The sequence below is a fragment of the Lynx canadensis genome, chromosome F1, assembly GCF_007474595.2.
Source record: "Lynx canadensis isolate LIC74 chromosome F1, mLynCan4.pri.v2, whole genome shotgun sequence".
Lineage (NCBI taxonomy): Eukaryota > Metazoa > Chordata > Mammalia > Carnivora > Felidae > Lynx > Lynx canadensis.
This window is the reverse complement of record NC_044319.2, coordinates 35,134,216-35,153,689: the sequence shown is the minus strand read 5'-3', so window position 1 is coordinate 35,153,689 and position 19,474 is coordinate 35,134,216. Positions and strand designations below refer to the sequence as shown.

Here is a 19,474-nt window from a genome sequence, read left to right as displayed (position 1 = left end):
GTGTGTCCCCCTGCTCTTTAGAAAATAAAAATACCAGCATCACTTGTCTCCTGTACGAAACAGAGACGTTTGGATCATTAATATGATTAATATCAAATCTGGGGAGTACTTTGAACCCTTAAAATATGTTCTGTTATTCTGTGAACGCCTTATTGATCGTTTAGCATTCAGAAATATAAAATATCCAAACATCTGTATCACTGTAAAATGTTTCAAAACACTTTCATGTTTTCTCACACGGACTCCACCCAAATCAAAAATGTTTTGCCTGTCTCCTACGTTTTTTCGTTTGGATATCACCTTTTTAAAAGTAAATTTTTCTTTTCCTTTACACTCCCATGTAAACTTTGATCAGCTATTGTCTCGTCTCCATCTACAGGGATAGTAAATATTTTAAGGTGATAATTCTGGAGAATTTAAACGAAGTCAAACACGTGTGGATGAGACCTAACTTTTCTCTCCATTCATTGTTTTAGGTATAGGCTAGTAGGTTCAGCTTCTAGTTACTGTTCCCTTGCAGACCAGGCTGTGGAGTGGAGTGACCCATTGCCAAAATGCGAAGGTAAGACTGAAAAAAACCTAAGTGCTCTGGTGGTAAGGCTGAATAATCAGTGGTAAATTACGCTCTTGTTTCTTTTTTAAGTTTATTTATTTTTGAGAGAGACGAAGACAGCGCAAGTGGTGGGGGTGGGGTGGGCAGAGGGAGAGGGAGAATCCCAAGCAGCTCTGTGTTGTCAGCGCAGAGTTGGATGCAGGGCTTGAACTCATGAAACTGGAAGATCATGACCTGAGCCGAAACCAAGAGTCGGTGCTTAACCGACTAAGCCACCCAGGCGCCCCTGCGTTACTTTCTCTCATTAAGAATTATCCACAGTGTATATTTGTAGTACCCTTACTTTCCAATGTAGGAATGTCTTAGCAACTTTATCAGTAATGTTTCTTACTTTATTAGTTATGGAGATAAAGGATTAAAACCCAACAAACTCCAAAACACACACACACACACACACACACACACACACACACAAACACACAAGCCAACAAACTGAGATATGTATTGTGCTCAGTCGTACATTATCCTACCTTTCCTTCTAACAATCAAGCAAAATAGATACAGAGTTTTTCTTCCCCCACAATTTTTAATTTTATGGATTAAAATACTTTTTATCAGAGAATCTATATGATCTGACCCTACATCCCAACATAAGTGGCAAGAGAAGGCATTTAACCCAGACTTCTGGATTCAAATCCATTATTTTTCTAAAACCCAGTGTTGCCTATCTACCTCTTGTGGGATTATGAGCTGAGCTAATTATCAATAAATGTTTTCAAGTGTGATTTATTTTTCATCATTAGAGAAATAAGGTTATACAATATAGAAGAAATATGATTTCTGCACTTGAGCAGATCTTATCTGCTAAAAGGGAGGTAGGGCATAGAAATAATATCATAAATACATGTATCAAGCCAAATTTATATCCACTCTAGACATAGGTCTCCTGAAAATTGAGAGGGGTAAAATCCATGGAACATATTTCTTTTTTCTTCTTAAGAAAAAATGTAGCATTTAAAAATGTAGACTTGAGGGGTACCCGAGTGGGTGCAGTTGGCTGAGTTCTGGCTCTTGACTTTGGCTCAGGTCGTGATCTCACGGTTCGTGAGACTGAGCCCCACATCGGGCTGCATGCTAACAGTGCACAGCCTGCTTGGGATTCTCTCTCTGCCTCTCTCTCTGCCTTTCTCTCTGTCTCTGTCTCTGTCTCATTCTCTCTCTCTCTTTCAAAAATAAATAAACATTTCTTAAAAACTTTTAAAATGTAGGCTTTATTTCTCCCATCTTTGCTAAAATCATTGCCAAGTTCAAGTTTTTGGTGTTATTAGGAGCAGGAAACTAGAATAGACGTAGCGTAATTTGTCCAGCGCGTATTGATGGGCACACTGTAGGAGGCAATGTGTGGGGTCAGTTGATATGAAGACAAATAAATTGAAGCCTTGCCAGCCAAGAGCTTACAGGAGTAAGCTGATCACACCCACACCCTCCTTGCGCTCACTCCACCCTCCTCTCTCTGCTACATCTTTGTCTCGTTGTTATTACTTCGAAAATTTTAGCATTACTGCCCCCCACCATCTTTCCCATTTCCACCATCCAGCAGGGGATGTTGTACATGATACTAGAGTAAGTTTGGACGGCAAAGAGGAACCAGACTGTATTTTTTTCCTGACACAGACAACTTGTCCAGGAGTCTGGACAAGCAGTCTCCCGGTCTGAGGCTGCGATCTTCACAAGCAACTGCTGTCAGGAACTTCACAGACATGTGGACACCAAGCACGTAACCCAGCACAGTAGAGCTTCTGCACTGCAAACACACTTTCTCTTCACGTTTGGCCGGGGCTGGGCCACAGTCCTACTCCCTGTCTGGTAACTTGAACTCCATTTTCCTCTTTGACTGGGGTTCCTGTTTTCCTCTTTGATTGTTCTATCCGTTTCGCAGTTCAGAGACCACAGACACCTGTGTCTTGCAAAAAAGGAGCCCTTTTTCCTAAAAAAAAAAAAAACCTGTGCCTTCAGCTATCCCTATAAAGCCCAGTTCTTTTAGGCTCTGATTCTGATTTTCCATGTGACTTAATTTTTCTGTTTGGACAATGCCAAAGGATGAAGTGGAAAATACACATTCTTAAACAGTGAGCTGCCTCACCTTAAGTACACAACCGTGGCCTCTGGACACACCAGAGTGCTTTAATGTCAGCGTGTAGATTGAGGAAGGAAAGAAAAGGTTAAGGTCAAGATGTGTCCTTGTTATACATCAAACTTCGGTAGTGCTTGGTCCTTTCTGAATGAAGCTTCAATGTCAGAAGGATCTGTTTTCTTATCTTTCTCCCAATGTTTTCTTTTCTTTTTAAAAAAAAAATTTTTTTTATCGTTTATTTCTGAGAGCGAGAGAGAGAGAGAGACAGAGTGTGAGCAGGGGAGGTGCAGAGAGAGAGAGGGAGACACAGAATCCGAAGCAGGCTCCAGGCTCTGAGCTAACAGCTCAGAGCCCGACGTGGGACTCAAACCCAAGGACCGCAAGACCATGACCTGAGCAGAAGTCGGACGCTCAACCGATTGTGCCACCCGGGTGCCCTTCCCAATGTTTCCTTTTTTCAGAAGTACCTTTAGTGAACTGCTATCCCCTGCAATCCTGGAATATATCTGTATAATATCTGCCATCCAAGACCCATCCCATTATCTTCACCTCCCACTTCTAATCACTAAATCGTTTTGCTTTATCTCCTTAATATACTTCCAAACCTGTGTCTTATCCTCCATCTGTATGACTTCTGTGTGGTTGATTATCCTTCATCTGGACTCTTGCAGTAAGGGCCACTCCTAACATTTTCAAGGGCCCAGAGCAAATCTAAATGGAGGTTCGTGACCTAAGACCCAATCTGTCTCAAATAGGTATCCCCTTCTGTCGCTGTGAGAAGTCTCTGATGCCTGTCAATGGACCACTCGGCCCACACACCCAAGCCATGCGCCCAGTGACCTTTTTTTCCCACTCCACTGAACTTTGGGCTGCAGATGTACATATCGACAGTATAGACCATTCTCAACAATCGGGACCATGTGATTGCTTCCACAGCATATATACTAAAATTGGGACTATACAGAGATTAGCGTGGCCCTTGCTCAAGGATGGCACACAAATTTGTGAAGTGTTCCATATTAAAAAAAAAAAAGTAGAATACAGACCAGGAGAAGGGACCTTTCAGGCCCTGCAAAGGGTGCTGGCACAGGGAATTCTGGGCCAGTTCCTAGAGCATGATTTACAGCGGGAGTGGAGGGGGAGCTCGCAGTGAGCACGCCTTCGTGCCCTGCAGATATCCCACCCGGTAAGGAGAGGCACAATCAGAGGAGGGCCACAGCGTGGCATTTTAAAGTGTGGGAGCCAGGGGCGTCTGGGTGGCTCACTTGGTTCAGCATCCAACTTCGGCTCAGGTCATGATCTCGCGGTTCGTGAGTTTGAGCCCCACATCTGTGCTGATGGTGCAGGGCCTGCTTGAGAATCTCTCTCTCTCTCTCTCTCTCTCTCTCTCTCTCCCTCTCTCTCTCTGCCCCTCCCCACCCCGTCTATCTCAAAATAAATAAAACTTAAAAAGAAAATAAAGTGTGGGAGCTAGGGCAAGAGCCCCCACTTGCCTGAGCTCAAAAGTGACACTGTTCGCAATGGCCCCATCCTCTATTCTTGTAATATTTCATCCACACGCTACCCAGAGTGATGCATCTGAAACACAAATGTGTCTCATCTCTTCCTTCTTAAAGCTGATCCTTGTCTCCTCGTCACTTACAACGTCCAGACTCCTTGGTGAAGCATACAAGGCTAGCTGTGGCCTTCCTACTTCGTGCTTATGTCTTGCCCTCATACTTCACGCTGTACCCACGCTCACTGCCCTCCCGCTTTCCTTCTGTGACTGCCTCTGCCTGGAGTGTCCTTTGGCCCCTTCAATCGCAGGACTTCTCTTTTTTTTCTTATTGAGGGTTTGCTTTGATAGTCCTTCTAGAAGTTTCTCCTGACCTTCCAGCTGGTTAACTGTCCTTCTTCTCTCTTTCCACACCACGGAACACACTTCTGCCGAAAGTCTCCCTATCTTGTGTTAAAATTAAAATCTTTTGTATTTAATTAAAGGTCAAATTAAAATCTTTTTTGTCACTCTGCTTGAAGACCCAGGACTTAATATCTTCTTTAGTTTTGCAATTCTGTTTCTAGAACAATGCCTGGTATGCATTAGGCACTCAGAAAATATCTGAACTGTACTGATGGTGATATGTGTTGTTATCAGACACCCAAGCCCAGAGCAAAGCAGACTAACTTGTTTTTGCTCCTTGCTTTGATCGATGGCCTAAAAGTAATTTATAAATTTTCTAGTATTCTCTGGTTACTTAAGGCCGCTCGATGTATACAGGTGATCACATTGCTTTCCTGATTCAAGGGAAAAAAATAACAAACAATGTCATGGCTCTAGAGAATGTGGAACCATTGCATTGTTTTTTTAATCAGGGTAACTTCTAGAGAAAGGTCTGTTTTTATAGTATAACCAGAGAGACTCTGCTTGTATTTGTTTGACATATTCCGCTGCTCAATAAATTTACGTGAAGTAAAAGGCTGTGAGTCAATACATGCTTAAAAAAATTTATCCTAAAGGTTAAAATGTGATCCTGACATTTAAGGTATTTTGCTCTGTCAAAATGATCTATTCGTATTTCCCAAGTATGCCACTTAACTTCTTTATTTTTTTTAAGGTTGATTCATTTTTCAGAGACACACAGAGCGTGAGTGGGAGAGGGGCAAAGAGAGAGGGAGACACAGAATCTGAAACAGGTTCCAGGCTCTGAGCTGTCAACACAGAGCCCGACACGGGGCTCAAACTCACAGACCATGAGATCATGACCTAGCTGAAGTCTCAAAAGCTCAAACGACTGAGCCACCCAGGCACCCCGCCACTTGACTTCTAAGCTCCTTTCATTTAGCATCATTTTCCCCTGGAATAAAGAGCAATGCCCTCTTCTCTGCTGTCTTTGCAGAAGGGTACATCTCAGTATTAAATTCAAGTTCCATATCCTCCTTAAAATCTCTGTCCTGCTTTCACTTCTGAACTCGGGCAGTATTTACTTTTTTCTAGCACAATTTGATCTGGAATATGTGCAGACTTTATTGTAATTTTTGCTTTACATATATGTTCTAAATCTTCTTTCTTTTTTTATTTTTAATGTATTTTGAGAGAGCGAGCGAGCAGGGAAGGGGTTTGAGACAAGGGAAGAGAGAGAGAGAGAATCCCAAACAGGCTCCATGCTGTCAGAGCAGAGCCTGATGCAGAGCGAGATCCCACAGACTGTGAGATCATGACCTGAGCCAAGATCAGGAGTCAGATGCTTAAATGCCTAAGCCAACCAGGCACCCCTGTTCTAAATCTTATTTCTATACATTAGTCTCAAAGTTAGCATTCATGTTTTACAACATTTGCATCCAAAGCTCCAAATATATTCTCGTTACTTAATATGTATTTATAAGCATCCCTTGGTGATAATGCTGAATTTAGAGAAATGTTAGATTTTTAATTCTTTAAAATAAGTTAACATATCTTAGTCTTATGTAAAAATACCTTGGCAGTTTTATTAATTTAAAATATGTTGGAATTTTTTAAAGAAATTGTTTGTCCGGAACCACAAGAAATTAGCAACGGAATCATTCAAAATCCACGGAAAACCTATGTGTATCAACAGTCTGTAAAATATCAGTGTAATCAAGGCTTTACCCTGATCGGAGAGAACTCTATTTATTGTACTGTCAAAGATGACCAAGGAGCATGGAGTGGCCTGCCCCCTGAATGCAAAGGTAATCAGTTTGCATAGTTATGTTTTTGTTTTATTTTTACCTTTAGGACTATATGTGGGCTACAGAGATTCCATGAACCCCCTGAGAAATGAATGTACGATGTTGTACGTGGGCATATCTGCATTTTTCTGGGGGACACAGTTTTTTATCAGATCCTCAGAAGAGTCTATGGGTTCCAAGAAAGAAAGAACCACTGATATGGAGAACATATGATAATGTATAAATAAATACATACATATACACACACAGCATATACAAATACACACGCGTGCACACACACACACACACACACACACACACACACCGTAATGTCTCATGCTATAGTGAATTAGCTTAAGTTTGCTACTTCTTACCATATTACTTTCAATGAGTTAATATTAATACAAAGGTCTGTAGGGTGGCTTATTTTATTCAGTTAGGAGGGAAAGTTAGATAGTTAGACTATCTAGGATCTAGATAGTAATCCCAGTAGGCGGTATTTGTTTTAGCAATGTCATGTTTGAATGCCGATATAACTCAAGCAAATGCTTTTATAATTATACTTGGAATTGCATTGGCATGGATTTTTAAATATCAGTGTTTGTGAAAAGTAGGTTTGTGTTATAAATGGTGTACATTAACAGAGCAGTGAAACCATGCAGACTAGTATAAAATGAGAAGTAAACCCTCAGAAGTGACCGCCGTTCACAAATTTTCATGTTCGATTCTAGAAAATAAACATACATACGCATATTTTTTTTTACAACATTTATTTTTTTAATCATAGCTGTTGTATGGATGTATCATTTATTTAACCTGTTGAGGGGAATTTAGTTTTTGATTCTAGTTTGCTTTGTAAATTATTATGACAAAAGATGCTGCAAGGAATATTACACATCTGGAATTGCACGTGTGGGCAAGTACATTTTGTACAATAAATTCCTTGCAGTGTAATTACTGAAGCAAAGGTATACGCATTTGAACTTTTGATAGATGTTATCAACACTGTTTCCAAAGAAAATGTAGCAATTTACTCTCCTACCCATATTGCATCATTGTGCTGGTTCTCTGCACAGTTAATGAGCATGGTTATTATGATGTGGAGATGAGACGATATAAGCAGTGAACGTTTCATTTTATTGTTTGAGTTAATTTAATTATGGGTGAGGTTTGATATGTGGTTTTTTCCCGCTTAATCTATTTGACACATGTCATGGTTACTTTACCCTGCTTTATTAAATCATCAGTTATTTAGAGCTTACAACTCTAGGATAGTGCCCAAGTAGGCCATGGTAGGCTAATGTTTCTATTACCATAACTGCCAAATCTGGATCCATTTTTTTAAGTCATATTTTTAAAATTCATTTTTATTTATTTTTATTTATTTTTTAAATTTTTTTTTAATGTTTATTTATTTTTGAGACAGAGAGAGACAGAGCATGAACGGGGGAGGGGCAGAGAGAGAGGGAGACACAGAATCGGAAGCAGGCTCCAGGCTCTGAGCCATCAGCCCAGAGCCCGATACGGGGCTCGAACTCACGAACCGTGAGATCGTGACCTGAGCTGAAGTCGGACGCTCAACCGACTGAGCCACCCAGGCACCCCCATTTTTATTTTTTGAGAGAGAGAGAGAGAGAAAGAGAGCAGGGGAGGGGCAGAAAGAGAGAGAGGAGGAGAGAGAATCCCAAGCAGGCTCCACACCAAGAGCACAGAGCCTGATGCGGGGCTTGAACTCATGAACCGTGAGATCATGACCTGAGCTGAAATTCGAGAGATGGCCACTTAACCGATTGAGCCACCTAGAGGCCCCCTTTTAAGTCATATTTTTAAAGGCATAAGATACAAGTCCTGGGAACAAGGAGGACTGCATGAACTCGAATTCCTGGGGGTGGCGAGTGAAGGCAAGATGTTCTGAGGTGCACCTGGGCTGGGGATTCGTCGCAACTCACATAAAAAAAACCACTGCCAGGAAAGAGAGAAGTGGGCAAAGCTTTTATTTATTTATTTTTAAATTATTTTTTAATGTTTACTTATTTTTGAGAGAGAGAGAGAGAGAGACCAAGCATGAGCAGGGAAAGGGCAAAGAGAGAGGGAGGCGCAGAATCCGAAGCAGGCTCCGGGCTCTGAGTTGTCAGCCCAGCGTGGCTTGAACCTACAAACCACGAGATCATGACCTGAGCCCAAGTTGAACGCTTAACCGACTGAGCTACGCAGGTGCCCCAAGAAATGGGCAAAGCTTTTAATGGTTCTGGTGGGTTAGGAAAATACACGGAAAATTGAGGTCCTCACATGCAGTGCTGGTTTCTCCAAAAGGTCATTTGCTGATTTCTGGGCTGCAGGGGAGACTGGGGTGTTAGACCCAGAGCTTCCAAAGTACAAAATGAAATTCCTCAGATCTTAATGGTATTTGAGCAATGAATACCTGTCTGAGGAAGAAGCTTGGATCAAGCACACAGCCAGCCTCCCCCTTAAGATATTTGTGACCATTTTGAAGCTGTGTGGGGAAGGAGGCTGGATTGTTGGGCTGGGGACTCTGAAGGACAGACCTGGGATCCCCCCCAGTTTCCCAGCGATGAGGAAACAAAGATCTTCCAGGTTGTCCAGGAAAAGCCCACAGGGGCCATCCCCAAGGATCGGAGGCATTGGTAGAATAGACTGAGCCTTACTGAGGATGAGACCCATCTCAGTTCCTCATGGGCTGAGGTGATCACCTCCATTACCAGTCTGCCTATCAGAAAAGGGGACCTGTCTTTGGAAGATCATAGCTTCTGAATGTTTTAGATACAAATATCTATAATACAGTAAACAAGTTATTAGGCAAGGTGAGAAGCAAGAAATTATAACCAAACCGGGGAGAAGTAAATCCAGATAAAGGAGATCTAGATAATTGAGTTAGCAGGCAAGGACTTTAAAATAAGTGACTAATATGTTTAAGGTATTAAAGGAAAAGATAAATAGAGAATTTCAACAAAGAACTGGAGTCTGTAAAAATGGAGTAGACTTTCTACAGCTGAAAAATACAAAATCCGAAATAAAGAGCATGATAGATAGGTTTCACAGTGATTTGGACACAGCAGGAAACAGTGTTAGGAACAGGAAGGAAGATTCATTAATAATGCCCAGAAGCACAAAGAGGGGGGGAAATGTAAAATAAAGATACAACTTTAGGAGATATTTGAGACATGTGAAACTGTTCTAACCTATGTTAGCTAAGGAGGAGAGACAGAGAAGGAGATAAATAGGAATAGAAATATTCAGAGAAATGACACGCTGTTCCAAAACTGATGAAATACATCAACATATTGCAAAAGTTCTCCGGACTCTAAACAGAATATAAATAAAACCATTTCCAGGCATCTCATAGCAAAAATTTTGGAAACTTAAAATAATGATAAAAGTACCAAGAGACAAAGAGACACATTATCTTCAAAGGAGCGACAACTGATCACGGACTTCTCGACAAAAATTATGGAAACCAAAGACAACAAGAAGAAATCCTTCAAGTAAAGGAGAACTACTCACCCTGGGCTCTTTCCCTGGTGAATACATCCTTTAAGACTGAATGCAAAACGAATATGTTCTCCTATGAAAACCAAGGGAACTTGTCCCCAGCAGACCAGACCTGCACCGAATGACACAGTAAAACTAGTCCTTCAAGCAGAATGAAAATAATCCCAAGTAAAACAGGAAAATGCAAAAGGAAATGAAGAACGCTACCGAGATTATATACACGACCATGGACTCTACAAAACAGTAAACGTAGTGCCTCCTGGGATGTGACTTCTATGTCAAATACAAATGTGTAATAGCAAGTGAGCAAAAGACAGAAGGAGGTAAATTAAATACAGATGTTACAAGGTTCTGGCAATACTAAAAAGTGGTAAAGATGTTAATTTGCATAATTGACCTCTAGTTTAATACATGAAAATAATAGCGACTGAATGTAGAAATCATAAGCTAATAAGGGAATGTTAATGAATAGTTCGTCCAAAAGGAAACAAGAGAGGAAGAGAAACATAAAATAGATGGGTGGAATGGCAAACTAAGAGTCAGGTGTTTGATATAAACCCAACTGTATCAGTAATTATACTAAGTATAATTTAAGTAAGATTGCCAGATCGGATTTAAAAACAAAACAAAACAAACTATCTGCTTTACAAGAGACCCAATTTAATGATAAGAACACTGAATGGTCAGACGTAAAAGATGGAAAAATATACTTTGCAAACAATTACCAAGAATAAATAAATAAATAAAAACAGCTCATGCAATTCTATTAGTATTAAGGCATACGTAAGGTAAGAGAGTACATAATGACAAAGGGGGTCAGTTCAACAGGAATCTATCACAATCTACGATCTATGAACACTTGAAAAAAAGCTTCAATCCACACATTGTTAAAAATGGACAGAAAGAAAAATAGACAAATCCATGATTATAGTTTGAGAATTCTACATACCTGTTTCAATAGCTGATAGAACAAGCAACCAAAAGGAATATAGAAGCAACAGTTAAACTTTAAAAAACTGATATATTTTCATATAAGCATATTTCATTCAGTGCTCTTAAGAGCACGGAACCCTGAGAAACTTTTTTTTCAAGGGTGCATGGAACATTGACTGTATTCTGGGCTCTAAATCACAGTATATCTCAGCAGACTGAAATAATTCGGAGCGCGCTTTCTGATGGCGAGGGAATTAAACTAGACACCAAATGACAAAGAGGTAACCAGAGAAGCACTTTCTAGGAAACTTAAGCTCCACTAGCACCTAAGCCCCCTGGGTCAAAAATGAGAACTAACATGGTGGAACAAAGGATAAATTTTACATGTGAGCATCTTAGAGGAAAAACCCATGTAAAAGCTTTACTTACACTAAGAGCACCGTCTATCATTTTTTGAGTGCCTAAGTACTGTGCCACTGGCTAGGTATTTGATGTGCCTTATCCTTTTTCCAGTGTCATTTGAGGTAGATACAGGAAGCAGAAGTAAAGGACACACAACTTGTGAGTGCATGTTGCAAAACGTCTGTTGGTGGAACTGGCACTATGCTAAAATGTGTTGCTTCAGGGACAAGAACTGTGGGGAATAACTTACCTCAATTATACCTCTCCTTCCTTACAATAATGTCATAAAATCTGCTTTGTTTTTATCTTCATTGCACACATGAGAACACCGAAGCTTAACAGAATTAGAGAACTTGACCACAGTTTCTAGTGTGTGGTGAAATGGGTTGCCCTACTCGGCGCTGCCTTAGGAAGGAATTTGCAAGCCACGCGAAGTCAAAAAGGCACCGAAGACCTAAAATTGTGCCAAGTTTTTAGATTTGTGATTCTCGTAATGGGATCTTAACGGAAGCTGCAAATTCAGATATTTGTTACCTGACCTAAAATCCAAGGAGGAACTAAATTAGGATATGTAAAGTTGGTAGCCAGCACAAGAGGAAAAAGTTATTTTATTCAGGTTGACTTTATTACGTGAAAAAAGAAGTAAAGCAAAGACGTTTCCGAGGTCGCTAACGTGCCAGAAAGCATTGGAAAAAGGAACTATGTTGTGATTATCTCTGTCTGTCCAGTGTTGTTCTTTGGTCTTGGCATAAGCAAAGGAAGACATTTTGTGAGAGAAAACATCTCAATTTGGGGTGTGTCACAGGCTGAGATTACTACCAACTCTGACTTTGGTTTCCTTTCTTTACACAGAAAACAGTTTACGAACCTCAGTACTACTTTGGTGCAAACCCACTTTAACTGGCTGTGGGTATCATTTATATCAGAGCAAAAACAATGTGGCATTTCAGGTCCTTGGGAAATTCACAATAAGACTTGCTTTCCTAAATGTCAAATTTAGGTGTTTTTAGGAAGAAAGGGAGAAGTCACAGAGCAAGCAGTTGGTTCCTAAATCTTAACTTGACAGCATTATTTAGCTAATTTTTGTACAATTCTCTTCCGCAGAAAATTCCCAGATTTCTAAGGGCATGCCAACAGTTCAGAAGCCTTCAATGGCAAGTGTTCCAAGTACGAAAGTCCCATCAGCTCCTCAGAAAACCACCACAGTGAATGTTCCAGGTACTAAAGCCCCATCACCTCCTCATAAAACCACCACAGTGAATGTTCCAGGTACTGAAGCCCCATCAACTCCTCAGAAACCCATCATAGAAAATGTTCCAGGCACTGAAGCCCCATCAACTCCTCATAAACCCACCACAGTGAATGTTCCAGGTACTGGAGCCCCATCAACTTCTCAGACACCCACCACCACAAATGTTCCAGGTACCAGAGTCCCATCAGCTCCTCAGAAACCCACCACCATAAATGCTCCAGCTACAAAGGCCCCATCAATTCCTCAGAAATTCAACACAGTAAATGTTTCAGCTACAGAAGTCCTTTTACCTCCTCAGAAATCCAACACAACAAATGCCTCAGCTACAAAGTCCCCCTCAACTCCTCAGAAACCTGACACAATAAATTCTTCAGCTACAGAAGCCCTACCAACTCCTCAGAAACCCAGCATAGTAAATGTTTCAGCTACAAAGGCCCCATCAACTTCTCAGAAACCCAACACAATAAGTTCTTCAGCTATGGAAGCCCTACCAACTCCTCAGAAACCCAACACAATAAATATTTCAGCTACAAAGCTCCCATCAACTCCTCAGAAACCTGACACATTAAATTCTTCAGCTACAGAAACCCTACCAACTTCTCAAAATCCCAGCACAGTAAATGTTTCAGCTACAAAGGCCCCATCAACTTCTCAGAAACCCAACACAATAAGTTCTTCAGCTATGGAAGCCCTACCAACTCCTCAGAAACCCAACACAATAAATATTTCAGCTACAAAGCTCCCATCAACTCCTCAGAAACCTGACACATTAAATTCTTCAGCTACAGAAACCCTACCAACTTCTCAAAATCCCAGCGCAGTAAATGTCCCATCAACTTCTCAGAAACACAACACAGTAAGTTCTTCAGCTACTAGAGCCCTACCAACTCCTGAGAAACCTACCACTGTAAATGTTCCAGGTACAAAAGCCCTACCAACTCATCAGAAATCCACCAAAATAAATTCTTCAACTACAAAGTCCCAACCAACTCCTCAGAAACCTACCACAGCAAATGATTCAGCCACAGCCAAAAAATTCCCTGTATCAAATGCTGTATCTACAGAGACCCCACCGGCAGCCCAGAAGCCCATCGTGGCAAATGCGTCTGCTACACAGACCATACCAGCAACCCATAGATCCACCACAGCAAAAATTTCATTTACACAGAGTGTTCCAGCAACACAAAAGTCCACCGCTGTCCATGCCCCAGCGACTAAGGGTTTCCATACAACAAAAAGATTGACCTCTGCTCATATTACAGCAAAACAGACTTCAGCTGTTGTTCCCAGGACAACCACGCACTTTCGCTCAACAAGCTCGCATAAAGGAAGAGGAACTCCTTCTTCAGGTTAGTTAAGACTGTTCAGGTTTTCCTGAGTATGGATCTCATGTGCTACGGTAGAAGGAGTTTTTCATGCTAGCGCTCTTGACTTTCTTCAGAGGCAGATTTGGAGTATGCTAGGGCAAGTTGTTTAAAAAGACACATTTTGCAATAACATAGAAAAAGATTGTGGCTCCATAAAAACAATGCTAAATTAAGATTGGTGAAGAAATTCTGTTTTCCATGTTAGCTTTAGGGAGTCGTTGACTTCTTCAAGACCCTTCTGAGAAGCAAACATGTACCATCCTTAAGGTTGATTTCTGGGTCTGGTTGATTGATAGAGGTCCCTCCCTTAAGCATGCTAAAGGGTGTTCCAGATTCCCTAGAGTTGGTAAAGCATCTCAACAGTGTCTTCTAAGTAAGTGAAAACACAGAATTCTTTGAAATAGTCTATGTTAACACAAGGCTCTTTAAATGACAGTTTTTATAAAAGTGGAGTAAAATAGGCTGTAGACTTCAGAATTACCTGTTGAGTGAACCAATGAAACCTTTCTTACTAGTTACTGCTGCTTCAGGCTACCGGAATGTCCTTTTGTCTCATAACTTGTCTAATGTGTAGCCAAAATTTTTATGGACGTTCTTGTTCCATATGAGAGATATCTATTTTTTTCAGTTCCTTCGAAAATCTCAATAGGACTGTGAGCCAAGAGAAAATTTTTAAAAAATTGTTGTAAATTTTTGTTTGAACAAATACACACACACACACACACACACACACACACACACACACTGCATAAAATACCCATGTGTGTGGCTCAATAACTTTTCTAAAGCAAATATTTGTGTAACTACCACAAACGTCAAGAAATAAAATCGTAGAAGTCCCTCAGATTTGCCCCCTCCCTTCCCAGATGCTCTGTCGATCCTGAACTCCATCCACTGACTTATCCAGCCAGTAGGCCCCTGGCATTCTGCCCCTTACACCACATGGCCAGGGATTTCCTTCCCGGCAAACACACAAACCGCGTTCCAGGCAGTTCTTCTCCCTCTTTTGGTCTTGACCAATTTCTGCCTGTCTTCCTGTGCCCTCTGGTGCCATCAAATCACCGTCATTATGTTTTTGCATATTTTGTTCAGGTTTTATAACTGCTATGATGAGGTCTATTTTGCCATCACCCCAGACGATTTTTAAGAGCTGAAAACATTACAGATATCATTGTTGAAATTTCCTTTGTATATTTCTTGATTCCATTAGGTAAAAAGCCAAATACATGCAAATACACAGAATCTTAACCCATTCCTACCTGCTTTGAGTCATTCCTCAATGGCATCAAATAACTGTTTTTTCGAAGACAGTTACACACATTGTGACCATATTTTTGTAACAATTTCAAACATTTCACAGTTGTTATCTTGAAGTCTTTCTTGCCATTACCTGGGTATTTTTAAGAATTTGAACATTGCAGACACTGTTCTGTGTCACCATTTCTGTCTCCCTCAAGGCAATTACTGCCTTGAGGTCTGTGTGTAAGCATCCTATCTACGTTTTAATTCTCGTGTTGTATGTGTATTTCCATTAGTGGTACATGATATTGGTTTGTATGTTTTTATAATTTATGTAAGCAGTATGGCATATATTTCATCATCTAACTTGACTTTTGGTACTCAATATCGGTTTTATAGCTTACTTTGACACCTTTATATTTAGTTTGTTACTTTCAACACTTGTAGGAGGTTATTTGACGTCTTCAACCTAAATGGTTTAGGTTGAATACATCCAATTTTTCACAGAGCATGGAAAAGAGAAATGTTTCACTTTATTTTTAATTAAAAAAAAATTTAACATTTGTTTATTTTTGAGAGAGAAACAGAGCATGAGCAGGGGAGGGGCAGAGAGAGAGGGAGACACAGAATCCGAAGCAGGCTCCAGGCTCTGAGCTGTCAGCACAGAGACCAATGCGGGGCTCAAACCCTCTAACTGAGAGATCATCACCTGAGCTGAAGTTGGACACTTAACCGACTAAGCCACTTAAAAAATTTAAGTCCCTTAAATTTTTTTTTTAAGTTTTTTATTTATTTTGAGAGAAAGAGCATGAGCAGGGCAGAGATAGACAGAGGGAGAGACAGAATCCCCAGCAGGCTCTGCACGGCACGCAGCCCAAAGCAGGACTCTATCCCACGACCTGAGCCAAAATCAAGAGTCAGACACTTAACCAACTGAGCCATCCAGGTGCCCCATAAGTTTCACTTAAAAAAATTTTTTTTTAATTTTTTATTTATTTTTGAGACAGAGAGAGACAGAGCATGAGCAGGGGAGGGAGGGAGACAGGAGACACAGAATCCGAAGCAGGCTCCAGGCTCTGAGCTGTCAGCACAGAGCCCGACGTGGGGCAAGAGCTCACGAACCACAAGATCACGACCTGAGCTGAAGTCAGACGCTTAACCGACTGAGCCACCCAGGCGCCCCATAAGTTTCACTTTATATAAATTTGTTATAGAGCTAACTTTGTTGAAATATTTCTTTCTGCCAAAAAAAAAAATACAAGATAATTTAACAAACTTAAACTAATCCTGAAAAAAAATAAATTAAACCTAAGTCAAACATTGTGATAAAAATACAACCAATATTTGGGGTCAATTTTCTCTCTTTTAAGTAATTAACTTACTCTTTAAATACCATCTACCACTTTTTGCTCATATGGAAAAAGAAAGTAGTTGCTGTCACTTAACTGGGTCCTTACGATCACAGCATGTACCATGCACTTTCCATTTCTGGACACAAGTCCTTATAACAAGCTTGCAAAATAAGTCTTTTTAGCTTCGTTTTATAGATGGTGCATTCAAGGCACAGAGATTAATTTGTAGGATTCAGACCGTGCCTAGTACTAGGGAGAAAATTGGGGGGGGGGGGTATACACCTGTTTGCCAGCTCTCAGTCCTGTGCTTTTTCTGCTGTGTAATATTGCCTGTTCTCAGTGGTCCCGTGAGTATATTTGTTCACTACTTAAGAGAGCAGAATATTACCATAAATATATTTACTTGAAGGTAAAGGTTGCTTCATTGCCTTCACTTGCCTCATTCACAGTCATTGAAAGGTATAAAAACTAAGGTGCTATGGTAATTTGAGTTTTGATAGAGTCTGCTGAAAGATACTTCGGTTTCTGATAGTTTCTCGGTCAGAGAATTGGATTGAAGTTTACTATTTAAGCTTTCAAACTCGTTTCTTGCCATCAAGTCCCAAATTATATGGTGTTTGTTGCAGTATTCTTAGTCATGTTTCATATTTACAGTGTTGACTCTGCTGAATAGATACGCACTGTGGTATATGTCGTTTGATTAAGTTAATACATAACTGTTTCATAAATTTACTTTCAATTGTTTCTTTTAGTTATGAAAATCTGAGTTACTTTTGAACTTTGAAGTGCATTTTGTTGATAAATAAAATTGCTAGGAAATCATTGACTTTATTTATTTTTTTTGTAATTCTTTTGTTTTTGTTTTTTTTTTTCCTTCTTCAGATGCTAACATCGCTGCAATTGGTAAGTTTGGTTCTTCGGCAGTTAAAAGAAATTGTCGTCACTGTGGGATGTACAATCCATATTCCTGGAAGAGAATCTTGTCTTTTAAGTGTCTTAGGAATACTATTAAAATGCAGTGTTTAAGGGTATCGAAGAGAAAACAGGTAAATCCATTTTATCGACGTATTTGGTGGACACCATTAGGTACTCGGTATGTTCCTAAGTATTCCCAACCGTGTTCTTGTTCCAAGGTAGTTTTAGGGCAACTTCAAATCATGTGGCCAGTCAATCAGGTATTATTGAATGCTTATTGTCTCAATGCATCGTCAGGCTAGGGGCCAAAGAACAACAAAGAAGAGGCAGGTACCAATACAGTTTTTAAGCCTCTAGTATTCTACAAGTAATCATAAACTACTCCTTGACTGTTTCTAGACTTCTGTCCCATTCCAGAGACAGCAGAGTACCTTTGGTTATATCCTCTTCCATTTCCCTGCCCTGTCAGTGATGTAAAGCAAAGTTAGCTTTAAAAAATATCCCGTTGGTGTAGACCTAAGGACCTACTGTGTCACCATTTATTCTAGTTTTTGTTCGTTCTTTTTTGTTGTTCTTAAATATATTATCTGATGTTATACCTTTTAACAAGAAGATTAATAACTCCTAACGAAGATGGTAAAAGAAAGGTTTGTTCAAAAGCAATACAGCTAAGTTGGCATATTAATCATACCCACTAGAAGATATACTCTTATAAAGAAAGTATTTCAAAATTATGTCCTTATAAGCCAAAGTCTCCTATCTATATATGCATTAGTGAGACAAGGGGCTAAAGCTGAAAGCAGGTATTTATTATTATTATTTATAGTTCTTTTATATTTTGAATGAACCTCTCCTCAGCTAAAGTATTTATCTTGAGAGATTTGAACAGTTGGAATTCACTTTGTCTGTTTGATATTTTAAATAGAAATAAATGTATTCTAAATGAAAATCTCACGATTTCATGATTTAATGTTAAGAATGGTGAGTCTAACGGGTGGGCTTTTTCTCAGCTGCCCAGTAGCATCGGATGTAGGTCTGAAGTGCTTATTTTCTCTGACATTCTTGAACTGTGGACTGTGCGATCTTCCAGAAACTTTCTCTCGGGGGTAGTTGTAATTCCAACTTGTGCTCAAAAATAAAGAAGAGCTCTTCGCTTCTTAAAGAAGATCTGCAGCGCTCGTTCTCTTTGGGATCCTAGCTTTGTAAAAATAAACCTAAACGTTATCCTTATTTCCTCAAAGTGTTCTGTGAATAGGGCCGCTTTTCTCATTCTGTTTGTTATTTATATTTGTGCGTTGTTTTTATTTGAGTGTAACAGACACTCATTTTCCCTTAGTCTCGGGTGTACAATACAGTGATCCCGCAAGTGTATACGTTATGCTTGCTCAGCACTCGTGTAGCCAATCTTTTTTTTTTTCATTATTGCCTTCTCTCCCTCAAGGAACATTTTAGACGTTTCCCCCCACTAATCGTCTCCCTGTGACATTTTACTACCACAAATATAATGCAAATCTATTTATATACTGCATTTATATCTTTACTTTATACATAAGAAAGTAAGATTTTTTTCAGCCTCTTGGGATGATACTACACCCCACTGAGAATACATTCTCTTCATAGTTGTATTTTGTTTTCGCTCGTTTCTGGTTTTGTTTTTTCTGCCAACATTGTATAGAAGAAGACAGGCTTGGGCTTTGGAGTCAGGCAGACCTTGGTTTGAATCCTGGTTTGTTTTGTTTTGTTTTGTTTAATTTAGTGATTATTCAGCCCCAATGATTGAGCTTAATCTGAGTCCCGGTTTTCTCTTTTTATGATCCCTATTTAAAGTCTTTGAAGCCGAATGAGATAGTAGGATATGAAAACTCCCGGCACGGTGTTCAACATTGAATAAATAGTAGCTTAAAGAAGTCCTAGAATGCAGTCATGTTGTTTTCCTAAGATGGTGTTCTGACAGTTTTAGCAACTCCCTCTGGCCACACCAAAGAATAATAACAGTCCTTTATTAAAGTAATATTTGCGTGTTGGCTGTGTGGCAAGTCCTGTCGTGAGATTCTTATATGTATTATTTTATTTACTTCTCAAAACATCTTACGGTGTCTCTATGTCCCATTTTTTTTTAGCGGAAAGAACTGTTTTTGCAAGACTTGTAAC

The 19,474-nt window shown here is 39.9% G+C and overlaps 1 protein-coding gene and 1 pseudogene across 11 annotated transcripts in view; both read left to right on the top strand.

Annotated features, from left to right (window-relative positions):
- CD55 (CD55 molecule (Cromer blood group)) overlaps window positions 1-19,474 on the top strand; it is a 57,995-nt gene that overhangs the window by 3,844 nt on the left and 34,677 nt on the right. For 8 of the 11 annotated variants that reach the window (XR_003965792.2, XR_003965791.2, XM_030301883.2 and 5 more), the window contains 4 exons: window positions 477-562; window positions 6,186-6,374; window positions 12,303-13,799; window positions 17,291-17,311. Coding sequence is in view for 9 of the 11 variants with exons in the window: in XM_030301883.2 (XP_030157743.1) it covers window positions 477-562; window positions 6,186-6,374; window positions 12,303-13,799; window positions 17,291-17,311 (1,793 nt within the window). In the remaining 2 variants the exon portion in view is untranslated. The remainder of the gene's footprint in view (window positions 1-476; window positions 563-6,185; window positions 6,375-12,302; window positions 13,800-17,290; window positions 17,312-19,474) is intronic. The other 3 variants (XM_030301889.2, XM_030301890.2, XM_030301888.2) reach the window with 2 other exon arrangements.
- LOC115505793 lies at window positions 3,612-3,711 on the top strand (annotated as a pseudogene).